Below are 21,045 nucleotides of genomic sequence, written 5' to 3' on the forward strand. Positions count from 1 at the left end.
GTGTACAGAAGGGTGTGTACAGAAGGGTGTGTACAGAAGGGTGCATATAGAAGGGTGCATACAGAAGGGTATATGGAGGCCAACAGAGCGTGAGGTAGGCTCAAAGCTAAAACCAGGCGGTATGCAGCAGTAAATAGAAAAGTAAATAGGTCCAAGCACGGATGGCCATTCAGCCCAGAGGTTCCCCAGACCCAGCCAAGTTCAACATCACATGGAATCTTTTTCAAGCCCTTGAAAACCTTTTTATTGCCCTACAGGTCTCAGAACCCTGGTAACAAGCCTCGTTAAGTCCTACTAGGGACTGTGTACATGTGTGAATGGATGGATAGGCTTTGGGAGACAGAGCCTCTCTATAGCCTATAATAGCTTGGAACTTACTATGTAGACCAAGCTGACCCTTGACCTTGAATTCAATTTTATTTTGTTATTTATTTGGGGGAGGGGGTGAGAAAGGGTTTCCACTGGATGTCCTCTGTAGACCAGGATGTCCTCTGTAGACCAGGGTAGCCTTGAAATCACAGAGATCCACTCTGTCTCCTGAGTGCTGGAATTTAAGGTGTGCATCACCATTACCCAGCAAATTCAATGTTCTTGAATACTGGAATTATAAGCATGAGCACTATGCCAGGCTACCCACAGGCTCTGTGTTGGGGGAATGGCTGTTTGTTTTGTACTTTGGTTGATGTTTGGTTTCGAAACAGCCTCACGTTTTAGCTCAATTGTCCTGGAACTCACAATATAATTCAGGCTGACCCCAAATTTAGGTTAATCCTCCTGCCTTTGTCACCCAGGTGCTGGGATTACAAGCACAGGACACCATGCCCAATGTTTTTGTCATTGCTATTTTGATCTTTGAAACAGGGTCTCATTCTGAAGCTGAGGCTGCTCTGGAACTCACAGCAATCCTCCTGTTTTAGCCTCTCAAGTTCTTTTTTTTGTTTGTTTGTTTGTTTGTTTTTTTGTTTTTCGAGACAGGGTCTCTCTGTGTAGCCCTGGCTGTCCTGGAACTCACTCTGTAGACCAGGCTGGCCTCGAACTCAGAAATCCGCCTGCCTCTGCCTCCCAAGTGCTGGGATTAAAGGCGTGTGCCACCACCGCCCGCCCGGCGCCTCTCAAGTTCTTGATTACAGATGTGAGCTGTCACATTTGACTGGAATCTTCACTTTAAAGATGGGGAGTGGGGGCTGGAGAGATGGCTCAGCAGGTAAGAGCACTGGCTGCTCTTGGAACCTAGGTTCAGTTTCCAGCAGCCCAAAACCAGCTGTAACTCTAGTTCCAGGGAACCCAGTGCATTTTCTGACTTTCATGGGTACCAGGCACACATGTGGCACACATACATTCACACAGGCAAGACACCCATACACATCAAATAAAACTTAAAACAAATAAATAAGTATGGAGAGTACCAGCAAGATGCCTCACATAAGCCAGAAGACCATCCCCAGAGCTCCAGGGGGAAGAGAGAATCAATGCCTGGAAGTTATCCTCTGACCACCACATCTTTTAAAAAATGTAAAGATAGGGAAACTGAGGCAAGAAAAAGGAAAATAATTTTCTCAAAGTTAATAGAAAGTGGCAAAGTTGTAATTTTGTATGTTTATGCCCCGCCCCCGTGTGTATATATGTGAGTGTGTGCATACTTACGTGTGTGTGTGTGTGCTTATATAACATGTGCCTATGCAAGTGTGGTCCATGCCAGAAAACATCAAGTGTCTGTTTCATCACTGTCTACTTCCCTCTTCCTGAACCCAAACCGAGGCTGGCAGCCAGCACTCCCTGACAGGCCTCTGTCTCTACTGAGGAAGCACCCCCTAAGCTCCCAAAGTGGCTTAAACTAAGTCTGTCTGGTTCCAATAGTGAACATTTTTAAAAAGCTTTAAAATATCTACTTTGGATCTAGGGATATAGCTTAGTTTGACCCTCAGCACTGTATAAATTGGGCATGGTGGCACTGGCCTGGGGTACACTCCTGAAATCCTAGCACTAGGGAGGCCGGAGGCAAGAGGAGTGGAGAAGGAAAGTATCATGGAGTCCTGGGTGGAAGCCAGCTCATAGCCTGCTCTAAAATGCCACTTTCCAGGTCACTGAAGCCTCAAAGCTCCGGGAGGCAGGTGCTGCGTTTGGGTTTTTTAGGCAGGTGCTAGTACTCCTAAGTGACAAATAACTAAACTGGGACTGAGGTAGGTACTTCCCCAAAGTCCCCAACAAGGGACAGAGCCAGGTGTCAGACCCCAGACCGTCCATTCAACTCCACATAAGCATTGTGTGCCAGCTGCAGGTGGAGGCCCTAGGGGATGGAAGGTTTAAGAAAAGTGCAGAAAAAGGCACAGGGGGAAGAGAGTGGGAGAGGGTGCACTGAGGAGAGAGCTGGACGGAGCAGAGACTGCAGCCCAGAACCCTTGAACTCACACAAGTCCCATGAGGGTTCTGTGGAGAGGATCTGTAGCTGCAGGAGTCCACACCATGGGGACTCACTGGCTGAAGCATCCCCAGCTCTGACAGTTACTGTGACCTCCTGCTGAAGCCCCCAGCAGGAGAGGAAATACTGCCAGATACATTCCCTCCAGTCTCCCAACTTTTCACCTGTAAAAGGAGTCAGAGCTGAGCCTGACTTCTAAAGAAAGGACGTTAAGCCAGGTGAGCCGGCCAGAGGAGCCGGGCTGGCATAGGCTTGGACTCCCCTTTCCCATTTTTCTCTGTTGATTTGTTTCCTAAAGCAGGGAAACTGAGGCAGTGGGCTTCTAAACTAAGTGCCTCCTTGTGTCTTGAGGTACAAACCTGTAGCCTGTGTGGTTTCCCCTCTGAGGGACTATGAGAAGGAGTCATAAGGGTTGTCTTGAAGTATAAAATAACTGTATTATGTGCATGGCTTCCAACTACACACACACACACACACACACACACACACACACACACACACACACCGTCTTAACCCTCCAGGCCACATCCAGCTCCCTAACTGGCCTTCCTAAGCACTTTGCCCCACATTCTGTTAAAACTGGGCTCTCAGGAACCCGCAATTCTGGGGGCACTCCTCCTCTAGGAGCTCTGAGAAGGGCCCTGTCCCTGGGGAATCCCTGTTCCCCGTGCTAAGAGCTCCAGCCTAGTTTTCCTACCGTAACACCAGGGCATTCTCTGCAAGAGCCACTGCTTCAGGGCTGATGGTGTGACCTGGCCTTGCTTTCTGAAGCAGGAACCCCAAAACACTGTGAGTCTGGGATTCCCATCCCCCATACAGAAAGCTGTGCTCAGTCCACAGCCTCTAGGGTACAGCACCCGCAGACTCCCAAGCTCCTGAGCCCCTTCTGCCACTCCTACCCCACAGAGAAGGCAGGCCCCACAGCAACCTCCTGGCCCAGTAACAGAACTGAGAGCCACCGTCCTAACAGTGGGGCATCCCTCACACCTATCCCCATATTAAAATCACCAGAAAACATTTACAAACTTCCCACTTCATTTATCCCTATAGATCCTGGTTCAGTAGGCTCAGGGTGGCACTGGGGAGAGCACCTTTAAGGTGTCCCTCCCCATCACTCACTACACAGGAGATCACGTTTGACATGTCCCAGCCCACCCCACCTTGCTAATCCCATCATACTTCCCTTGTGTGAAGACTATTTTGATACCGGACTTAGAAGCCTCTGAGGTACTGACTCCACTTCACAGATGACAAGACTGAGGCTCCCCCAAGGTACTACTATCTCCACATCACAGATGACAAGATCGAGGCTCCAAGATGTTAATCACTTTAATAACAACATCCAACGTGGTTCCCACGTCCAGTGAGCCTCCTGTGTCCCCTGTGTCCCCTGAGCCCTACCTAAGCTGGAAGCCAGCAGCTCCTTTTTGTCAGGACCTGGAGAGCTAAAGGTCCTAATGGTCTGAATGCCACCACAATACAGCCTCTAAGGCATCGGTGAAGCCCAACAGCCAAGGAGCTCCATGGGTGGGCCTCACTTCCCGCTCCAGCCTGCCTCATTTTACAGAACCAGTTGCCAAGTTCCAACCTAGCCCCTCTAGCCTGAGATCATCCAAGTCCCTCTGTCTTGCCTCCCACACCCCTATACCCCACCCTCCTACCCTCACCCCCCCTACCTCACCCCACGCCCATGCGGGGATGCAGAGGCTTCTTTCTCTCTTAGATGTTCTGAAGTAGAATGCCTCCACTCCACCCCAACCCAGGACGGGACCTCAGGCTTGGGCTTGTGTGGGGAGGCAGGGGCTCTGTATGAGCTCATGTGGTCAGTCCACATGGACAGCACCTTCTACTAGCGTTTCAAGGGCAGGAGACCAGATGGGTGAGGAACCCACCAACCACACCATGCAGCCTAGCCTGTGAGTTGGAGCAGCCCAAGCAATGCAGGTCCTGCAGAAACCCAGGAGAGTTCAGCGAGCAGAGTCTACAAGGAGGCTCCCTGGGGTTACCCCCCAGGGCAGAATGGGCCATCCAGGCCAGTGCTGGGCTCACATAAGAAAAAGATCTTTCTACCTGAACAGACATTTCTCTAAAGGAGATGAATAGTGGGATGTGGTGGTGCATGCTTGTAGGCCCTGTCTCAACAAAACAAATGACGAAAGGCAAGTAGTAAAGAGAAATGGGTGCTAGGCATGGGAGTAGATACCTGATGCCCTAGGTAGAGGGGCTGAGATGAGAAGGCTGAGGTCAGCCTGGGAAATGAACACACATGGGCACACACACGGGGGGGGGGGGGGGAGGAATGTGTGTGCAGGCAGGCAGACAGACAGACAGAATGCTAGTTTTGATAAGTTGAAGGAAAAATAGAACCGTTTTAATTCCAGCACTTGGGAAGCAGAGGCAAGTGGATCTCTATGAGTTTGAGGCCAGCCTGATCTACACTGTGCATTCTAGGCCAGAAACCCCGTAACACCCTGTCTCAAAAACAAACAACAACAACAAAAACTGAGGGAACCTTTGTGACCTCTCAAACAACATAAAATGGAACAGCTGCTGTGATCATTCCTTAAAAACACTAAAAATAGAGTTGCCACATGTATACATGTACCCAACAGAACTGAACTCATGTAGTCAGTAGAAGGTTCATGGCAGTATCAGCCACACACCAAAAGGCAAAGGCAGCCCGAGTGTCCACTGTCAAATTCGGGGGAAAGTAACATGACATTTGTGTACAACGGGACACTCCCCAGCTCCAACAGGAAGGAAATTCTAACTCACACCACAGTTTGAATGGACCTTGAAGGCACTGTGCGGAGTGAGATAAGTCAGACACAAAAGGTTTCCGTACAACCCGCTTACCCGAAGTGTTTAAGGCGGTCAAACTCAGAAACAGAAAGTAGGATGGACATCCTAGGAGCTAGGGACAGGACGGGGATGGGGAGTGACTGACTGTTCAAGGTCGAGGGATTCCAATTTTGCAAGATGCAGATGATCTGGAGATGGATGATGGGAACTGATGGGCTGCATTATGAATGTACTTGACACCGCCGAACAGCGATTAAAACAGGGCTGGCCGTGTACGTTCAATGCCCAGAATCCATGTTAGAAAAAAACAGAACAGGCATGGGAAGGTGGCCGTGTGATCTCAGCAATGGGACCATGGTTGGGGGTGGACCGGGAGCATCCCAACCAATAGCATCCCAGAAGCTCTCTGCTCCGCCAGCCCCGCCCACTCAGCAAGCACCAGACCAATGGGAAACCTTATAGCAAAAACCGATGGGTATAGTACACGAGGAAGAACACAGCAGGTTGACCTGCGGCCTTCAAACACAAAACTAACAAAAGCAGATATAATAACAAGGCGTGGTGCCTCACACCGGTAATCCCAGTACACAGGAGGCCGTGTAAAACCAGTTCAAGGGTAGAATACATAATGAGGCCCTTCTCAAAAATCTCCTGCAAAAGAGTTTTAAAAGAAAATTTTATGTCATGGACATTGTACCACAATAAAAAACAAACAAACAAAACGTTGTAGTTGTCTGTTTTGAGACAGGATCTCACTATGTAGATCAGGCTGACCTGAACTCACAGAGTGTCTCTGCCTCCACCACACTTAACCAAAAGAAATTTTTGATTAAGCTGTTTCTGAACTAGGCTAAGGATATAGGTAAGTGGTAAAGTACTTTCTTATCATATATAAAACCTTGAATCTCATAGCTCAGAAAAGGGAACAGTAGGGGCTAGGACTCTAACAAAAACTATGTGTATATATGTGTGTGTATCTGTATGTGTGTGTATGTGTGTGTGTCTGTACTGTGCAGAAGAGTATTACAGGTTTCAGGTGGTTATTAGTCACAAGACATGGATGTTGAGGAGCAAACTAGAGAGCTCCTCCTCCAGAAAAGCAAATGCTCTTAACCACTGAACACTCTCTAGCCCTGAAACAGGAATCCTTAAAGCTGCTTATGACTATCTATGGTACATGGCTGGGGCAGGGGCTGTAGCATAGATTGCCCTTGCCTAGAACACATGAGACCCTGCAGTCAACACCCAGCGCCACATGAACCAGGTGTGGAGATACATACTTGTAATCCCAGCACTTCAGAAGTAGAAGCAAGAATCGGAAGTTCAACATAGTCCTGAGCTACATAGTGAGTTCAAGATCAACCTGGGTCACATGAGACTGCCTCAAACAAACAGAGTTGTAGAGACAGAAGGTAAAACAACTGTTGGCTTGTACAGGAAGATGTCCTTTGCATGATGCTGTAAGTTATTCGGAAGAAGAGAGTCCTATAAGAAAGCCACCTCCAGCTCTTGAGAAACAGCAACAGAGATCACGGAGAGCCGGACCTGACAGCACTGCATGGGGAAGATGGTGCCAGAGGGAGGCCCCAAGCCAGTTCCTCAGGCTCTCCCAAGACAGGAAGGGACAAGAACTCCACAGGAGAGACTAGAAATGAGCAGTATTCTCCAATACCACATCTATGAGGGTAAAGGGAGTAGACTGATACAGGAGTCCTCTTTCCCCCTGGAGTCAGAAAGGAGAAGTGGCGAGAGTGGAACAGGACCCAGCCAGTGATGTCATTGCATCTCCTTTTTGCCACACGGGCACTCGATAAGTCAATATCCTATTCTTTATAGTTGCCAAAAGTGTGAGAATGACTAGTTGGTTCAAGTAAGCCACAGGACAGGGGAGATGTAACCCCAAAGTGACCCTGGGCGCCATTCCAGAGTAAATGCTGGGGTTAATGAGATATGTTACAAGGTTGGAGAACTCTGCAACTCTGGAAGTGTCCACAGTGAAGTGGGGGTGATTTCTCTTCCTCCTTTCAACCCCCCGCCCCACAGCAAGGTACCAGCAGATAATATCTCAAGTGGGTTTTATCAGGGAGCTAAAAAGAGAAGTTACCTACATTAAGTTAGAGGTCTGGATTTAAGAAGGATGTTAACAGCAGAAGAAGCAGCAGCCCAAATGGGACTCGGTGGGGAAAGCAGCACCAGCAGGCGGTCCAAATCGGAATCCATTTGTACTTTTTTCCCACAGATGTGTATCAATTCATAAAGATTTCAGAAGATGGAGTGATGGACAAGCCTGTAATCTCTGCAGTCGGGAACCTGGGCTGAGTGTGGGACCAGCTTGGATTACTGTTTGAACCCTGAGGCAAAACAAACTGACCACTATTATCTCCCCGCATGTCGTCCTGGATTTCTGCTTTGTCAGAAGTGTGTCATTAGGTGTGGTCTGAAATATGCTCAACACTCACATGTTGTGAGCTTCATCTTTTTTTTTTTTTTTTTGGTTTTTCGAGACAGGGTTTCTCTGTGTAGCCCTGGCTGTCCTGGAACTCACTCTGTAGACCAGGCTGGCCTCGAACTCAAAAATCCACCTGCCTCTGCCTCCCAAGTGCTGGGATTAAAGGCGTGCACCACCACCACCCGGCATCTTTTTTGTTTTTCAAGACAGGGTTTTGTCTCTGTATCTCTGGCTATCCTGGAACTCGCTGTGTAGATCAGGCTGGCCTCAAACTCCCCACCTTCCAAGTGCTGTGGTTAAACCATGTGCCGCCGCCACCCACCTAGACTGTCATAACACAATGCAATATACAAAGGGAGACGCTGGCTGTGACTTAATCTCTTGATGAAATTATTGTCGTCATCATTGCCTTTCACTCTGTAGCTCCAGCTGTCCTTGAACTCACTATGTAGGCCAGGCTGGCCTCACACTGTTGGCCAGGCTGGCCTCAAATTCACTCACAGAGATCCACCTGCCTCTGCTTCCCAAGTGTTGGGATCAAAGGTATGTACCTGGCTTGGAATCATAGCTTGCTGTTATTGGAAGATGGAAACTGGGAGGTGGGGCCTAGCTGGGGAAGCGGGTCACGGGTACACCCTTGTCCTAGTCTATTCTCCTGGTCTTTGCTACCACATCCGGAGGTAAGCACTTCGGGTCTGTCATATCTTTTCTGCCATGATGTTCTGCCTCACCTCAAACCCCGAGCAACATAACCAGCCAGCCAGCCTCAGTCCTCTGTAACCCTGAGTCGAAAGAATCCTTTCTCTGTTAAATTGGTTTCTTCAGACTTTGTCATAGCAGTGGTTAAGAGCATATACACGCTCTGAGAGACTTCATTACTTCCCTCAGCGCATTGTTACCTTTTTGGTTCCCAAAGATAAATAGCCTTAGTCAATTAACCATGCCTATAATTCTTCGGAGCTCCTCCATCCTTCTGCCCTTACCCTCCTCCCTGCTGCCTTCACCTACTAGAAGGAAGGAAGACATACAGCGTGTAAAGAGAAAAGGGCCCAGTGAGCTCCACCATCAAATACACGGGTGCAGCTAGCACCTTAAGCCTCCAAGTGTGAGGGCACTGTATCCGTGATTCAGGTAACACACACACACACACACACACACACACACACACAGGATGCCAGACTTGGACAAATAGAGCTAGGTATTGTGGCACACAGAATGACCCAGTACTCGGGAGATGGAGGCAGGAGAATCAGAAATCCAAAGTCATCTTGACTACATACTAAGTTCTAAGCCCACCTGGACTGAATGAAGCACTTTCTCAGTGAACTGAAATGAAGGGGAGGGGGTGTTGAATGATTTAGCATGCTTTGCCATATAGTACAAGACTGCTGATATACTCATAAGCTGAAAGCCATCCCATCCTCCCTCCACGTAAACCCAGGTACCTATCCAAGGAGTGCCCGTGACCTCCGGGGACCATTCGCTCCACTGGCCAAGGTCAAACTCCTCCTTCCCACGGATCTGTACCACATGCTTCACTCCCCGAAAGGCATCATGGATGACGCACTGATGCTGAGCCACCGGGAGCTGAGGATGGAGACATGGTGAGTCCCAGTGGCCCCAGTGAGGCAATGCTACAGGGAGAGGACACTCTTGACCACCCTGTTTTCCACTTGGCAGAGCTCACACCACCTGGGGGGCTGAGGTGGAGTCATTCTCAAGCCTAGGTGACTGTCATTCCCGGCAAGCTGTATCCCTTGCTTTATGTAGAACTCAGCATTCTTCTTAGGCTGGTCAGAAGGAGTCTGGCCTGGCACTATTAGTCTCATTTTATAAAGACAGAGCCATGACTCATAAAGGTAAATGGCTGGAAGGGGCAAAGCTGGATCAGAACCTAGTCCAGCTTTTCTGGTGTCCTACTTCCCTTAAGACCTAGGGGAAATTTTTCTGTTTAGATCTAGATCTCAGCTGGACATAGAGGCTCACTTTTGTAGTTACAGCACTTGGGAACTTAGGAGGCTAAGGAAGGTGAATTGTCATGAGTTCGAGGCTACTACAGGGTGAAACTTTATCTCCAAACAAAGGAAAGGAATTACCGGCCACACCGTGAACGTCTTTGACCATACAGGTCGGTATCGAAGCTCGAACTGCAATAAGTAGAAACTTGGGTCCCAGGACTCAGGGTCTTGCCAGCTGACTTTGAGCCAGCGAGGCCTTCCAGGTATGGCTGATACCACAAGGTTGGCAGGTGGATCCGGCTGTACTGTGGAGAGGGAATAGGGTTCTATGCAGTGGCAAGCATGGTATAGAAGAGACCCTCAAAGGCCCTGCAGACATCCCCACTGCTAGGCATGCACCACTCCCCAGAAATGTTTAAATTTTATTTATTTAGTGGAAACAGAACCCAGAGCCTTGCACCTGGTAAGCAAAAACTCACTGGATCACCCCTTAGCACCCTATGTTCATCCTGAGAAGACCCCCACCTATTTATCAGCAATGTCTCCATGAGACCCAGCTCCCAAGCCCCTCTGCACACTGCCTCTCCTAGGGATAGATCTGGAATATATTAAAAAAAAAAAAATTCCTCAACAGAAGGAAGCAGCTGCGGGGTGGAGCTCTCTTACCCATTTTTAAGCTCTGAAACGCTACATTGTGGCTGGATTTGCTTCCGACACTGTTTGCAACACACAGTGACACTATGTGGTACACTTTGTCACCCTCTAGGATCTCCACCTGGCAGGAGAAGCTTTTCAGCTGCTGAGAATACTGGCAGGGCACCTGGAAGTCACTCTTGCCGTTGGTGGAGTTGCTGTGGGACACAACAGATGAAGGGCACAAAGATTCTAGCAATTTTTATTTGTTTCAAGAGAAAAGAAATCTAGCCCAGGGATTGGAGGCTCGGGAACTGATTCTAGCTTTCAGGCTTCACCTCAGCCAGTGTCTGTTCCTATTAGTGTCTGTGACTTTCAGCATGCTTTTCAACCCAAGTGTTTATTTTCCCCCTAGAAAATAGGAAAGTTAATGGCATTAGTGCCCATCTGATAGGATCTTTGGCAGAGCCCAGCCAACGAGGGACAGACGGAGAAGGTCCCTCTGGTCTCATATTTGTCAGTGTGTCTTGATCTCTGATTTTCTTCCTGAGTCTTGTCCTTTGCACTATAAAGGATACAGAAATGGATAAGAATAGCCCTTCCCAGGGCACAAAAGAGCTCCTCTCAGGTGATACAGCAGAAATGTCCGCGAATCACCAAAGCACACAAGTAAAGGGGAACAGGAGTGAGGGGAAGAATAGAAAAGGACTCCGAAGACTGAAGATGGCCAAGGGAAGTCAGAAACCATCCAGCAGACCCGGAAACCTGAGATCTCACCCACTTCCACTTTCCCTGCCACCAGAAAACAAGTGAACAACCTCAGATTCAGATAAGAACCTCAGGCTCAGCCCATGCTGATCACCACACTGGTTTTGTAATATGGAAATTCTCCCTCGTCTGCTAGAGGTATTTCCAAAGTCCTTCAGTGAGAGACCTGAGACTTCAGAGTAGCAGGGCCTACCCTGGTACAGCATGTGTCCTATGCCCTGCAGATGTCAGGATCTCATGCCTTATGCTCTTGATCACCGCCTGATTGTGTTCTAGGACCAGGCTTGATGAGCAGCACGGGTAGCCGCAGCTGATTCACAACCTGGGTGGAGTTACTTAGAATGACCCAATTTAAAGCATGCATTTGTTTACTTCTGGGAATTTCCACTTAATATTCCAGGGCCATGTTTGACTGGTAGTAGCTACACCCATAGGAAGGACCCATAAGAAGGAATACCACACTCTGATCACTCAAACTTTATAGAAATATCTAGGCATAAGAGGGGTGGCTTGTGGGTGGAGACTACAGTCTCTCTAGTGTGTTACATTGCACTTCCTCTACTTCCCTGGCCCCAGGTCTCCGTGCCATCTTCTAATAGGCAAAGGTCTGGATGGGTCGCACCTCACCCCCCACCCATGACTGCTCTCTGTATCTTGTCTTTATGATGCTCACAGGGTCAAGGTACCAACAGCAGCCTGTCAGCCTCATTATAAGCCTCCAGAGCCATTTGTACCTTTCCTGTAGGGCAACATCCCAAACCTTTGGACCTTGATGGAAAATGGGCTTGGGTTCTCTTCCCAACCACTTAGAACCATTTCCTAGCTAGATGGTCTCAAGCAAATTAATCAGTCTCACTGAACCCCAGCATGCATTTCCCATAATTGTTGGGTAAGGTAAATTGAATTGAGCCTGGGGTTCAGTTCCTTTATTCCAAAGGATTTCTTTTTTCTTTTTTACTTTCTTTTATTTTTAATTTTTGAAATAACTGAGGATCAAAATATGGCCTTACACATGTTATGTGACAGACTTGGAAAACTTTCTACTGATAAAACATTGGACCTGGGTCTGAAGAGACAACTCAGTAGCTAAAGGCACTTGTTGCTCTTGCAGAGGGCCGTGGAATCGACTGCTAGCACCCACATGGTGGCTCTCAACCACCTCTAACCCCAGTTTCAGAAGATTTAATAGGCATATAGTGCACATACATGCATTCTGGCAAAACATTCATGCTCATAAAATAAAATAAATCTAAAATAATTAAAAGGCCCTGTCCACTGTCCAGCAGTGGCCTGGAGCCCCCCACCCTTCTTCCCTTAGTTCCAGGCCACCAGTGAGCATCAACTAACCCTGAGCCCACAGCCCCACCTGCCACTTACACTTTCTTTGCAAACAGCACAGCCTTCGTGGTTGGAGAGGGGGTGTTGCTCGGATGCCACTCACAAATAGCATTGACAAGGGGGTTCTTCCGGAAGCAGGAGAGCTTGGGCTCCTCTGGGGGAACTGAAAGAGAACTTGGCAGGATAAGGGGGTGCAAGACCTCCAAGCACACCTGTTATGTGTATCATTACCCTCCCCCCTCCAGCAGAGGGGACCACCTGGTTCAGCTCAGAGCCACAAATGACACAACTCCCCAGGGATGTACTGGCCAACAATTCCGAGGCCCAGAGAGAAAGGTTTCATTACCTTTTGGGCTTCTGGCTACAGCAGTGGTTCTCAACCTGTGGGTCATGACCCTTTGGCAAACCCCTCTCTCCAAAACCATTTACATTACAATTCATAACAGTAGCAAAATTACAGTTATGAAGTAGGAGTTATGAAGTAGGAATTATTACGAAAATAATTTTATGGTTGGAGGGGGGGTCACCATGACATGGGAACTGTATTAAAGGGCCACAGTGCCAGGAAGGCTGAGAACCACTGCTCTAGGATTGAAAAGACAATGCAAAACTAGCACCTGTGGCCTCACCTGATGTTGACACTGGACAAACGGACACTGGAAGGACTATTTGGGACATAAGGAAGAACATGGCTGAGAGCAAGGCTTGCCACAGGGCATGGACCCTCCAGCTTCCACTGGAGCTGAAGGAGCCCTTAACCTGCTAATCCTTGGTGGAGTATGCCCTCTGAGAGTCTTATGTGTGTTTCATGTGTGCTGGACAGTTTTCAGCCCTCAAACACTTACTTTCTCTTTGCAACACTTTGCAACATGGAAAGGTGATAAAGTTCACTTTATTTTGCCAAAAGAATGTGAGGGAGTTAGTAGGAGTTAAGCCCAGGTGCCTGGCTGGGAGTCCAGAGCTATTAAATCTGCCAGATGGTTCCACCACTGGCCATGCACACGGGCCAATCAGTGAGTGGCCCTTTTCCTGAAACTCTTGAGTCAAAAACGGCAAACTTGAAGGATCAGTCAGGGAATCTTTCTGAATACAGATGACATTGAAGCTACTGGAGCCACTTCCAAGGACACTGGGGGCACAACTCACCATCCACCAGCAAGGGCACAGTCCCAACCAAGTGATCATCCAGGAAGCACAAATAGTTCCCAGTGTCGCTGAGCTGCACAGCCCTGAGAACCAGTGTGTTTCCCATGGTAGTCCATTTTCTGTTCTGTGAGCCAGAGTATACCCAGTGAATGGTAACGTTGCCTGCTGCTTCCTTCCTGGGGCAGATCAGGGTAACAGTGGCCCCTGGCAGGCTCGTCACCGTACCATTTGCCACCTCTGGGGAAGAAAAACACAAAGTAAGCCTAGCAACTTGAAAATGGGACTTTGTATATGATTTGGAGAAGTCAAAGGCCTCCACAGTAACACCTGTGGAGTCTTCCCATGGTCCAGCCTGCACCACATCTGTCTGGCCTCCAGAAACCTCCCAGACCACCGAGCTGTCTGCTACAGTGCACTCTCTCAAGCCATGATCCAGAAATCGAGCTCCCTTGATAAAAAAACCTTTTAAAGAGACAGGTGAGGTGGTGCTCACCTTTAGTGCTCCCCATTTAGGAGACAGAGGTGAACTCTGAGAGTTCAAGGCAGAGGTCAACTTGGTCTACATAGCAAGTTTTGGGTCAGTCTACATTGTGAGACCTTGCCATAAAAAGAAAGAAAGAAAGAATGAATGAATGAATGAATGAATGAATGAAAGAAAGAAAGAGCGAGCCAGGCATTGTGGTGCATGCTGTTAGTCCCAGCAATATCCCTGCATTTGGAAAGCAGAGACAGGGGGAATCTCTGAGTTCCATACCAGCCTGGGCTACACAGAGAAACCCTATCTTGAAAAACAGAGAGAGAGAGAGAGAGAGAGAGAGAGAGAGAGAGAGAGGAAGAAGAAGAAGAAGAAGAAGAAGAAGAAGAAGAAGAAGAAGAGGAGGAGGAGGAGGAAGAGGAGGAGGAGGAGGAAGAGGAGGAGGAGGAGGAAGAGGAGGAGGAGAGAAGAGAAGAGAAGAGAAGAGAAGAGAAGAGAAGAGAAGAGAGGAGAAGAGAGGAGAGAGAGGAAGAAGAAGAGGAGAAGGGAAGAGAGAAGGGAGGAGGGAAACAAAAGGAAAAGAAAAGAAACAAACCTTTAAGGACCTGATCCTGCCCAAAGATTGAAGATCCAGAGGCTCTGAAGCCCCAGAGTGCCTTTCTGCCCTCTTAAGCCTCCTGTCAACACCCAGGAAGATCCAGAGCCTCTCCCTCCCTCTCTCCCTTATGCTCTGCCTGTCCTGATACTTCCCTTTTCTTCCCCCATGCCATCCCCACAGTAGAACATCATGTGTATTTCAGGGCTCAGCCTCGACCCCCCTTTCCTAATGGAAGTCTCCGTTCCCAGCTGAATTAAAGCTCATACTTGTGCCATCTCCACTCATTGCTCCAAGTCTTTACCTCAAGACTTGAGAGGCGGGGCCAGCAAGATGGCTCAGTACGTTAACATCCTTGCCATGCAAGCCGGAGGACCTGAGTTGAACAAAGAGAACCGGCTCCCAATAGTTGTCCTCTGACCACGGGTGCTGCGGCAAGCCCACAGAACACACACATATACCACACACATGATGATATGATCATTTATGTTTATTATTTTAAAAATCATTAAAAATAAGCCGGGATATGGTGGCCCACACCTTTAATCACAGCACTTGGGAACACTCTGTGACAGCTTGTACAAGTTTGAGGCTAGCCTGGTCTACAGAGCAAGTTCTAGGACAGCCAGGGCAACGTAGAAAAGCCTGTCTCCAAAACATCAATTAATACATAAATGAACAAACAAATAAAAAATAAAAGAGAACCACTCCTCTCTCTAAGTTAGAGAGAGAGAGAGACAGACAGACAGACAGGCAAACAGACAGACTCAGGCACCACAAGGACAAGCACCTTGCTTTATCTCAGTGTCAAGAGTGGTGTCTGGCACATGGCAGCTACCCTTCTGCAATTGATGAATGCACAAGGGACCTTATGACTTCACCTAGCGTCAGGTTCTCAAGTGGGAACCCAGCGTTCACGAATGCACAAGAAGTCTCAGCGTGAGTGGCTGCACACTGGCCCATTTTATACGTGGTGACCAACACTGAGAATTACTAGGAACAGGGAGAAAAGAACCAAGGTTTCAGACTCTCTCTGCTCCAACCAGGACCCTAATACCCACCATCATGTAAACACCTAGGCACAGATGTTTTTATTATAGGGACTAAGTTGGGAAGTAAAAACTAACAAATACGTTCTTCATTCCCTGAAGAAAAAAAAAAACCATAAGCTATACTTAAGGAAAACAACGATTAAAGACTCAGGGAACACTGAGCAGGCATGGAGACTCACATCTATAGGCTCCATTTGGGAGCCTGAGGCAAGGAGATCACCAAAAGTTTAAGGCCAGCCTGGCTCGAAAAACAGACTAGAGGGGCAAATCCACTTTTTTTCTTAGTACAGACTATAGATTATAGACTCACAGAATCTATGATAAATAGATAAATAGACAGATAAAATGAGACTTGTATAAAAGTAGTCCCACTGGCTGAGGAAACAGAGTCCAGGGAACATGGCCTTTTCAGGTTAGGCATAAGTGGTTCTTCAAACCAAACACTTAACTTCAAATCAGCAAGAGTCAGCAATACATCTGGCCAAGGACTTGGAGAAGCCAGCTGTGGCCAGAGTGCCTGACCTCACGTCCCCACGTGTTCCTGACACTGAGGATAAGCACAAGACTCTCTTGGGCCTTCAAAGCCTTCCTGCTTAGAAAGAGGTCTGGCTTGCGTATGAGCTCTCCCATACACTCTCCTCAGCGACCATCAGAGAGGAGGGAGGAAGTAAATTGCAAACATCAAGTCAGGGCAACCTGACCACGATCACAAAGGCTGCATCAGAAAGCAGGGCTTCTGCCTGGTATGTGGACATCCTTTATGCTACAGAGGATGGTCCAATAGGTACAAGTCAGAATGGTGGCCACGGTTCTCCTCTCTACCTCCAGAGTCTTGGATTTATGGGTGAAAAAATAATGGCAGAGGCTAGAGAGATGGATGAGTAGTTAAGAGTGATGGCATCTCTTCCAAGGACCTGAGTTCTGTTCCCAGCACCCACATTGGCAGCTCACAACTGCTATAACTCTTGCTGATCTCGGAAAGAACTCATACACAGTAGCATACACTTACACCAGTGGTTCTCAACCTTCCTAATGCTGCAAACCTTTAATCCTCATGTTGTGGTGACCCTCAACCATAAAACTATTTTCATTGCTACTTCATAACTGTAATTTTGCTACTGTTATGAATCATGATGTAAATATTTTTGGAGATAGAGATTTGCCATAGAGGCCACTGACTCACAGATTGAGAACTGCCAACTTACAAAGACATACATGAATAAATAAAAATAAAATAAATCTTTTTTTTAATAGCCAGGCATGGTGAAGAACACATTTAAACTTAGTAGAGTCTCTATTAGTCTCTGTCTAAATTCCAGGACAGTCAGGGTTCCAAAGTCAGACCTTGTCTCAATAAGATAAAATAAGATAAAATAAAATAAAAATAGCAAGTCACCTTGTAACTAGGAGAGTTTGAGGAGGCTTCCTAGACTTCTCTGGCCTACAGTGAGTATGGAAGGTCCTCCCTCTGTCAATCAGCACCCAAGGCTCCAACATGGGGGAGCGACAGGTTTGGGCACCAGAGAGCCCCACCTGTGAGAAATGCAGTCTCTGGAGCAGACTCACAGTGCTCACAGGAATAGCCTGAGGGATGACAGAGCTGGAGAAGTTGGTGCTTCAGATGGTGCTAAGGGGACTCTTGGAAGAGGGCCTTCGTTCTAGCAAGCATTTGTACATATTCTTCAATGACAACCTTTCAGCATTTCATTGTTCTGCAATTATTTTACACACTGCTGAGCATATGCAAATTAATATATGTACTACTCATAAAAATTTTGAAGCATAAAACACCCAGGAGATTCCCCTGAAACTAGCACACTTGTTATCTCTGAAGGTGGCTCTGGTCCCCTGATCTACAACTTCCTGTCTTATATGTACTTTACATTTGGCAGTTTGTCCTCCATTACTTTAAAACTTTTTATCACATTATCTATCTCCATCTATCTGTCTGTCTATCTGTCCATCTGTCCATCCACCCATCCATCTATCTATCTATTATGGGGTTGCACTTGCCATGGCACATGTGGAAGCCAGAAGACAACGTGTGGGCATTCTTCCCTTCAATCACGTAGAACCCGGGGGACTGAATTCAGGTTATCAGGCTGAGCAACAAGCATCTTTACCCACTGAGCCATCTTGCTAGCCCTCTTCCTTCCCTACTTTAAAGAGTAAGTTGGTTACCCATGGGCCCCTTCCTCTTTTGTTCCTTTTGGTCTCTGAGCTTCATATGTATTCTCCTGTGCTGTGCTGTTTTCAGTCCTGTTTCCACAGTGTGTGGGTGTCATTTGCTTACTCTCACCTCAGTTTAGTATTCCATTATCTGAGGTTTCAACTTTGTTTCCAGGGCTGTGGTGTTTGAATGAGAACGGCCCCATAGGCTCAACTGTTTGAATGTTTGTCTCTGATTAGTGGGACTGTTTGGAAAGGATCAGGAGGTGTGGTCTTGCTAGTAGAGGTGTGGTCTTCTGTGGGTGTGGTCTTGCTGGAGGTGTAGTCTTGTTGGAAGTGTGGCTTTGTTGGAGGAAAACACTGAGGGTCTTTCCTCTCCTCCATTCATCTCACTGCTTGTTATCTGCAGATGAGGATGCTAAGGTCTCAGCTGCAGCTCCAGCACCATGCTGGCCTACCACCATGCTTCTCACTGTGATGGTTATGGACTTACCCTCTGAAACTGTAACCATACCCCAGGGTCTCCTGTAGCCCAGGCTGGCCTCAAACTACATAACTGAGAATGACCTTGATACCCATGTCTGCACCTCCTGAATCCCGAGTTACAGGTGTGCACCTGTACAGGTGTGCGCCTGGTCTGAATGGGGTAAAGTCTGGCAGATCTGAAGGCCCTCCAGCTTAATGTATCAATACACCCTTCTATTTCTCCTGGACAAAGCAGCTATAAGGATAAAACCTAACACAGGCATCAAGCTCATGTCTATGTTTTTAACATAGAGGAGCTTAGATAGAAATACTGACCAAAGGGGCTGGAGAGATGGCTCAATGGTTAAAAGCACTGTCTGCTCTTCTAGAGGTCCTGAGTTCAATTCCCAGCAACCACATAGTGGCTCACAGCCATCTGTAGTTGGATCCGATGCCCTCTTCTGGTGTGTCAGCAACAGGATGCTCATATACATTAAGTGAATAAATCTTTTTTAAAAAGAAAAAAAGAGTCTCTGCTGGCAGGTGGCTCCGTTGCAATGCTGGCAGCAGCCCTATGCAGCTGAGGAGTGAGTATCAGAATTCACAGGGCAGCCTGGGAGCACCAGTGCACAGCAGATGAAAGTCCTACAACCATGGACAGCTCATACTTTCTTTGGCATCTGCTCAGGCCACCATCCTGAACTAGTCATGGGTACAAGATGTTTTGGTCAACCACAGGCCACATACAGAGTAAGACTCACATACAGTGTAAGGCCCATAAGATTAGAACTGCAGTCATTCTGGTGCAGTTCATGGCCAGTTATTGTGAGGTCACACTGTGAGGTCACACCACAGCATGATATGCACATGTCTGCAGTGCCACTGGTGTGGACCAACCTACTGAGTCAGATAAGGGTATAGCATAGGGACCAGGTATGGCTGAGTGATAGAGTTATAAGCATGCTTACTTCAGAATGTATTTCTATTCCTTTTTTAAGTTTTAGCCAGGCATAGTGCTATACTTTTGTCTTAGGTACTACTATTCAATTGTTGTAAAGAGACACCACGACCAAAGCAACTCTTATAAAAGAAAGCATTTAATTGGGGGCTTGTTTATAATTTCATAGGGGTAATCCCTTATTCATCATATTGGAAAGCAGACAGGTATGGCACTGCAGCAGTAGTTGAGAGCTTTATATCCTAGGAGGGAAGAAGTGAGGAAGGGAGGGAAGGAGGAAGAGGGGGAGGGAGAGAGAGATGTGGACTTCTGAAACACAAAGGCCTGGCAACCTGAGTTTGATCCCTAGATCCAAGATGGCTAGATTGAACTGACTCCTCAAGATTGTCCTCTAATGTCTACATGTGTGCATGTCATCTGTGTGCATTGCTCACACACACATGAGCATACACACATACAAGCACAGTCACACACACACATGCACAAGCACAGTCACACAACATGTACACACACATACATACACACTAATTTTTTTTAATACAACTGGGAAAATGGTTCAACACAATTGAGTGGTGACCTCACAAGTGTAAGGACCCGAGTTTGATACCCAAGCCCCACATGACACCCAGGCACAGCAGCAACTGCCTGTGATGCTTGTGCTAGGGAGCTGGAGGCAAGAGGATTCCTGGGGTTTGCTGCCAAGCTACCCTAGCTGAACTGGCCTGTTCCAGATTCAGTGAGACACTGTCAAAAAAAAAAAAAAAAAGAAAGAAAGAAAGAAAGAAAGAAGGAAAAGGAAAAAAGAAAAAAAAGAAGGAAAGAGAAAAGAAAAGAAAACTGAGGTGGCAAGAGCCAATGGAATGCCTCCACTTACTGACAAGCCTGAGAGCCTGCGTTTGGCCCCTAGAATCCATGTGGTGGGAGGCGAGAACCAACTCCTCAAAGTTGTCCTCTTACGTCCGCGTCCATGCCGTGCAGCATGTGTACCCACACTAAATAAATAGATGTGATTTTTTTCCCCTAAAATAGAGTTTTTTCTGTAGGGCCTGGCTATCCTGGAATTCACTGTGTAGATCAGATTGGCCTTCAACTGGGAGATGCCCCTTCCCCTATCCCTGCCTCCTGAGTGCTAGGATTAAAGGCATGCCCCACCACTGCCAGGCTTTAGATGTGATTTTGTTTTAAATGAAAAATAAATGAATAAAGTTTCAGAAAGTGACTATAGAACACGCCTAGGCCAACCCTAGCCTCCACATGCATGTGTGCACAAACGCCCAGCAGCCCAATCTTAAAAGAAATAACAAAATTTTGCTGTAAAACAGTATGCCACATTATGCTGTCAAGAGACACACATCTGCTTACCTCACCTCGTGATAGTATCAAGAGACCACATCAAGTGACTGACCAAAACATCAAGGATTGCATAACTCTACCATATCTGCACATCAACAAAACCATCAGACGACACATTTCTTACAGCACGTCCCCATTATGAAGTGATGCATAACTGCCCTACAGGTTACCACGCAGCCAGGACTGCAAGACCATAAGATCCTGTTTGCCTCGCACCAGGGAACACAGTGGCGCTCGTTACATGCTTGTCTGAAATAGGATTCTCACGGACAAGGTTTCCACACTGCACTCCCAGAAGCACCGGTGGTGGATGACACAGTGGTCCAAGTGAAGTCCTCCATGAGGCCCAGTGGGCAGACCCTGCACTGGATCTAGCCAGGATTCTCTGCATAGCTCGCTTCTGTCCTGCACTAGTCAGTTCCAAGAAAAATGTTTCTCTGCCCACTTCCCTATCCCTTTCCCTCC

General features: G+C 47.5%; 1 protein-coding gene across 2 annotated transcripts in view; it reads right to left on the reverse strand.

The window, feature by feature from the left end:
* Positions 1-21,045, reverse strand: part of Il6r (interleukin 6 receptor) — a 51,179-nt gene that overhangs the window by 11,263 nt on the left and 18,871 nt on the right. For both annotated transcript variants that reach the window (XR_003709450.1, XM_028753187.1), the window contains exons 2-6: positions 13,514-13,750; positions 12,407-12,530; positions 10,295-10,479; positions 9,767-9,933; positions 9,116-9,257 (exon numbers count right to left, since the gene is read on the reverse strand). Coding sequence is in view for 1 of the 2 variants with exons in the window: in XM_028753187.1 (XP_028609020.1) it covers positions 9,116-9,257; positions 9,767-9,933; positions 10,295-10,479; positions 12,407-12,530; positions 13,514-13,750 (855 nt within the window). In the remaining variant the exon portion in view is untranslated. The remainder of the gene's footprint in view (positions 1-9,115; positions 9,258-9,766; positions 9,934-10,294; positions 10,480-12,406; positions 12,531-13,513; positions 13,751-21,045) is intronic.

This window comes from Grammomys surdaster, unplaced genomic scaffold (genome assembly GCF_004785775.1).
Source record: "Grammomys surdaster isolate TR1022 unplaced genomic scaffold, NIH_TR_1.0 125946, whole genome shotgun sequence".
In the NCBI taxonomy this organism is placed as follows: Eukaryota; Metazoa; Chordata; class Mammalia; order Rodentia; family Muridae; genus Grammomys; species Grammomys surdaster.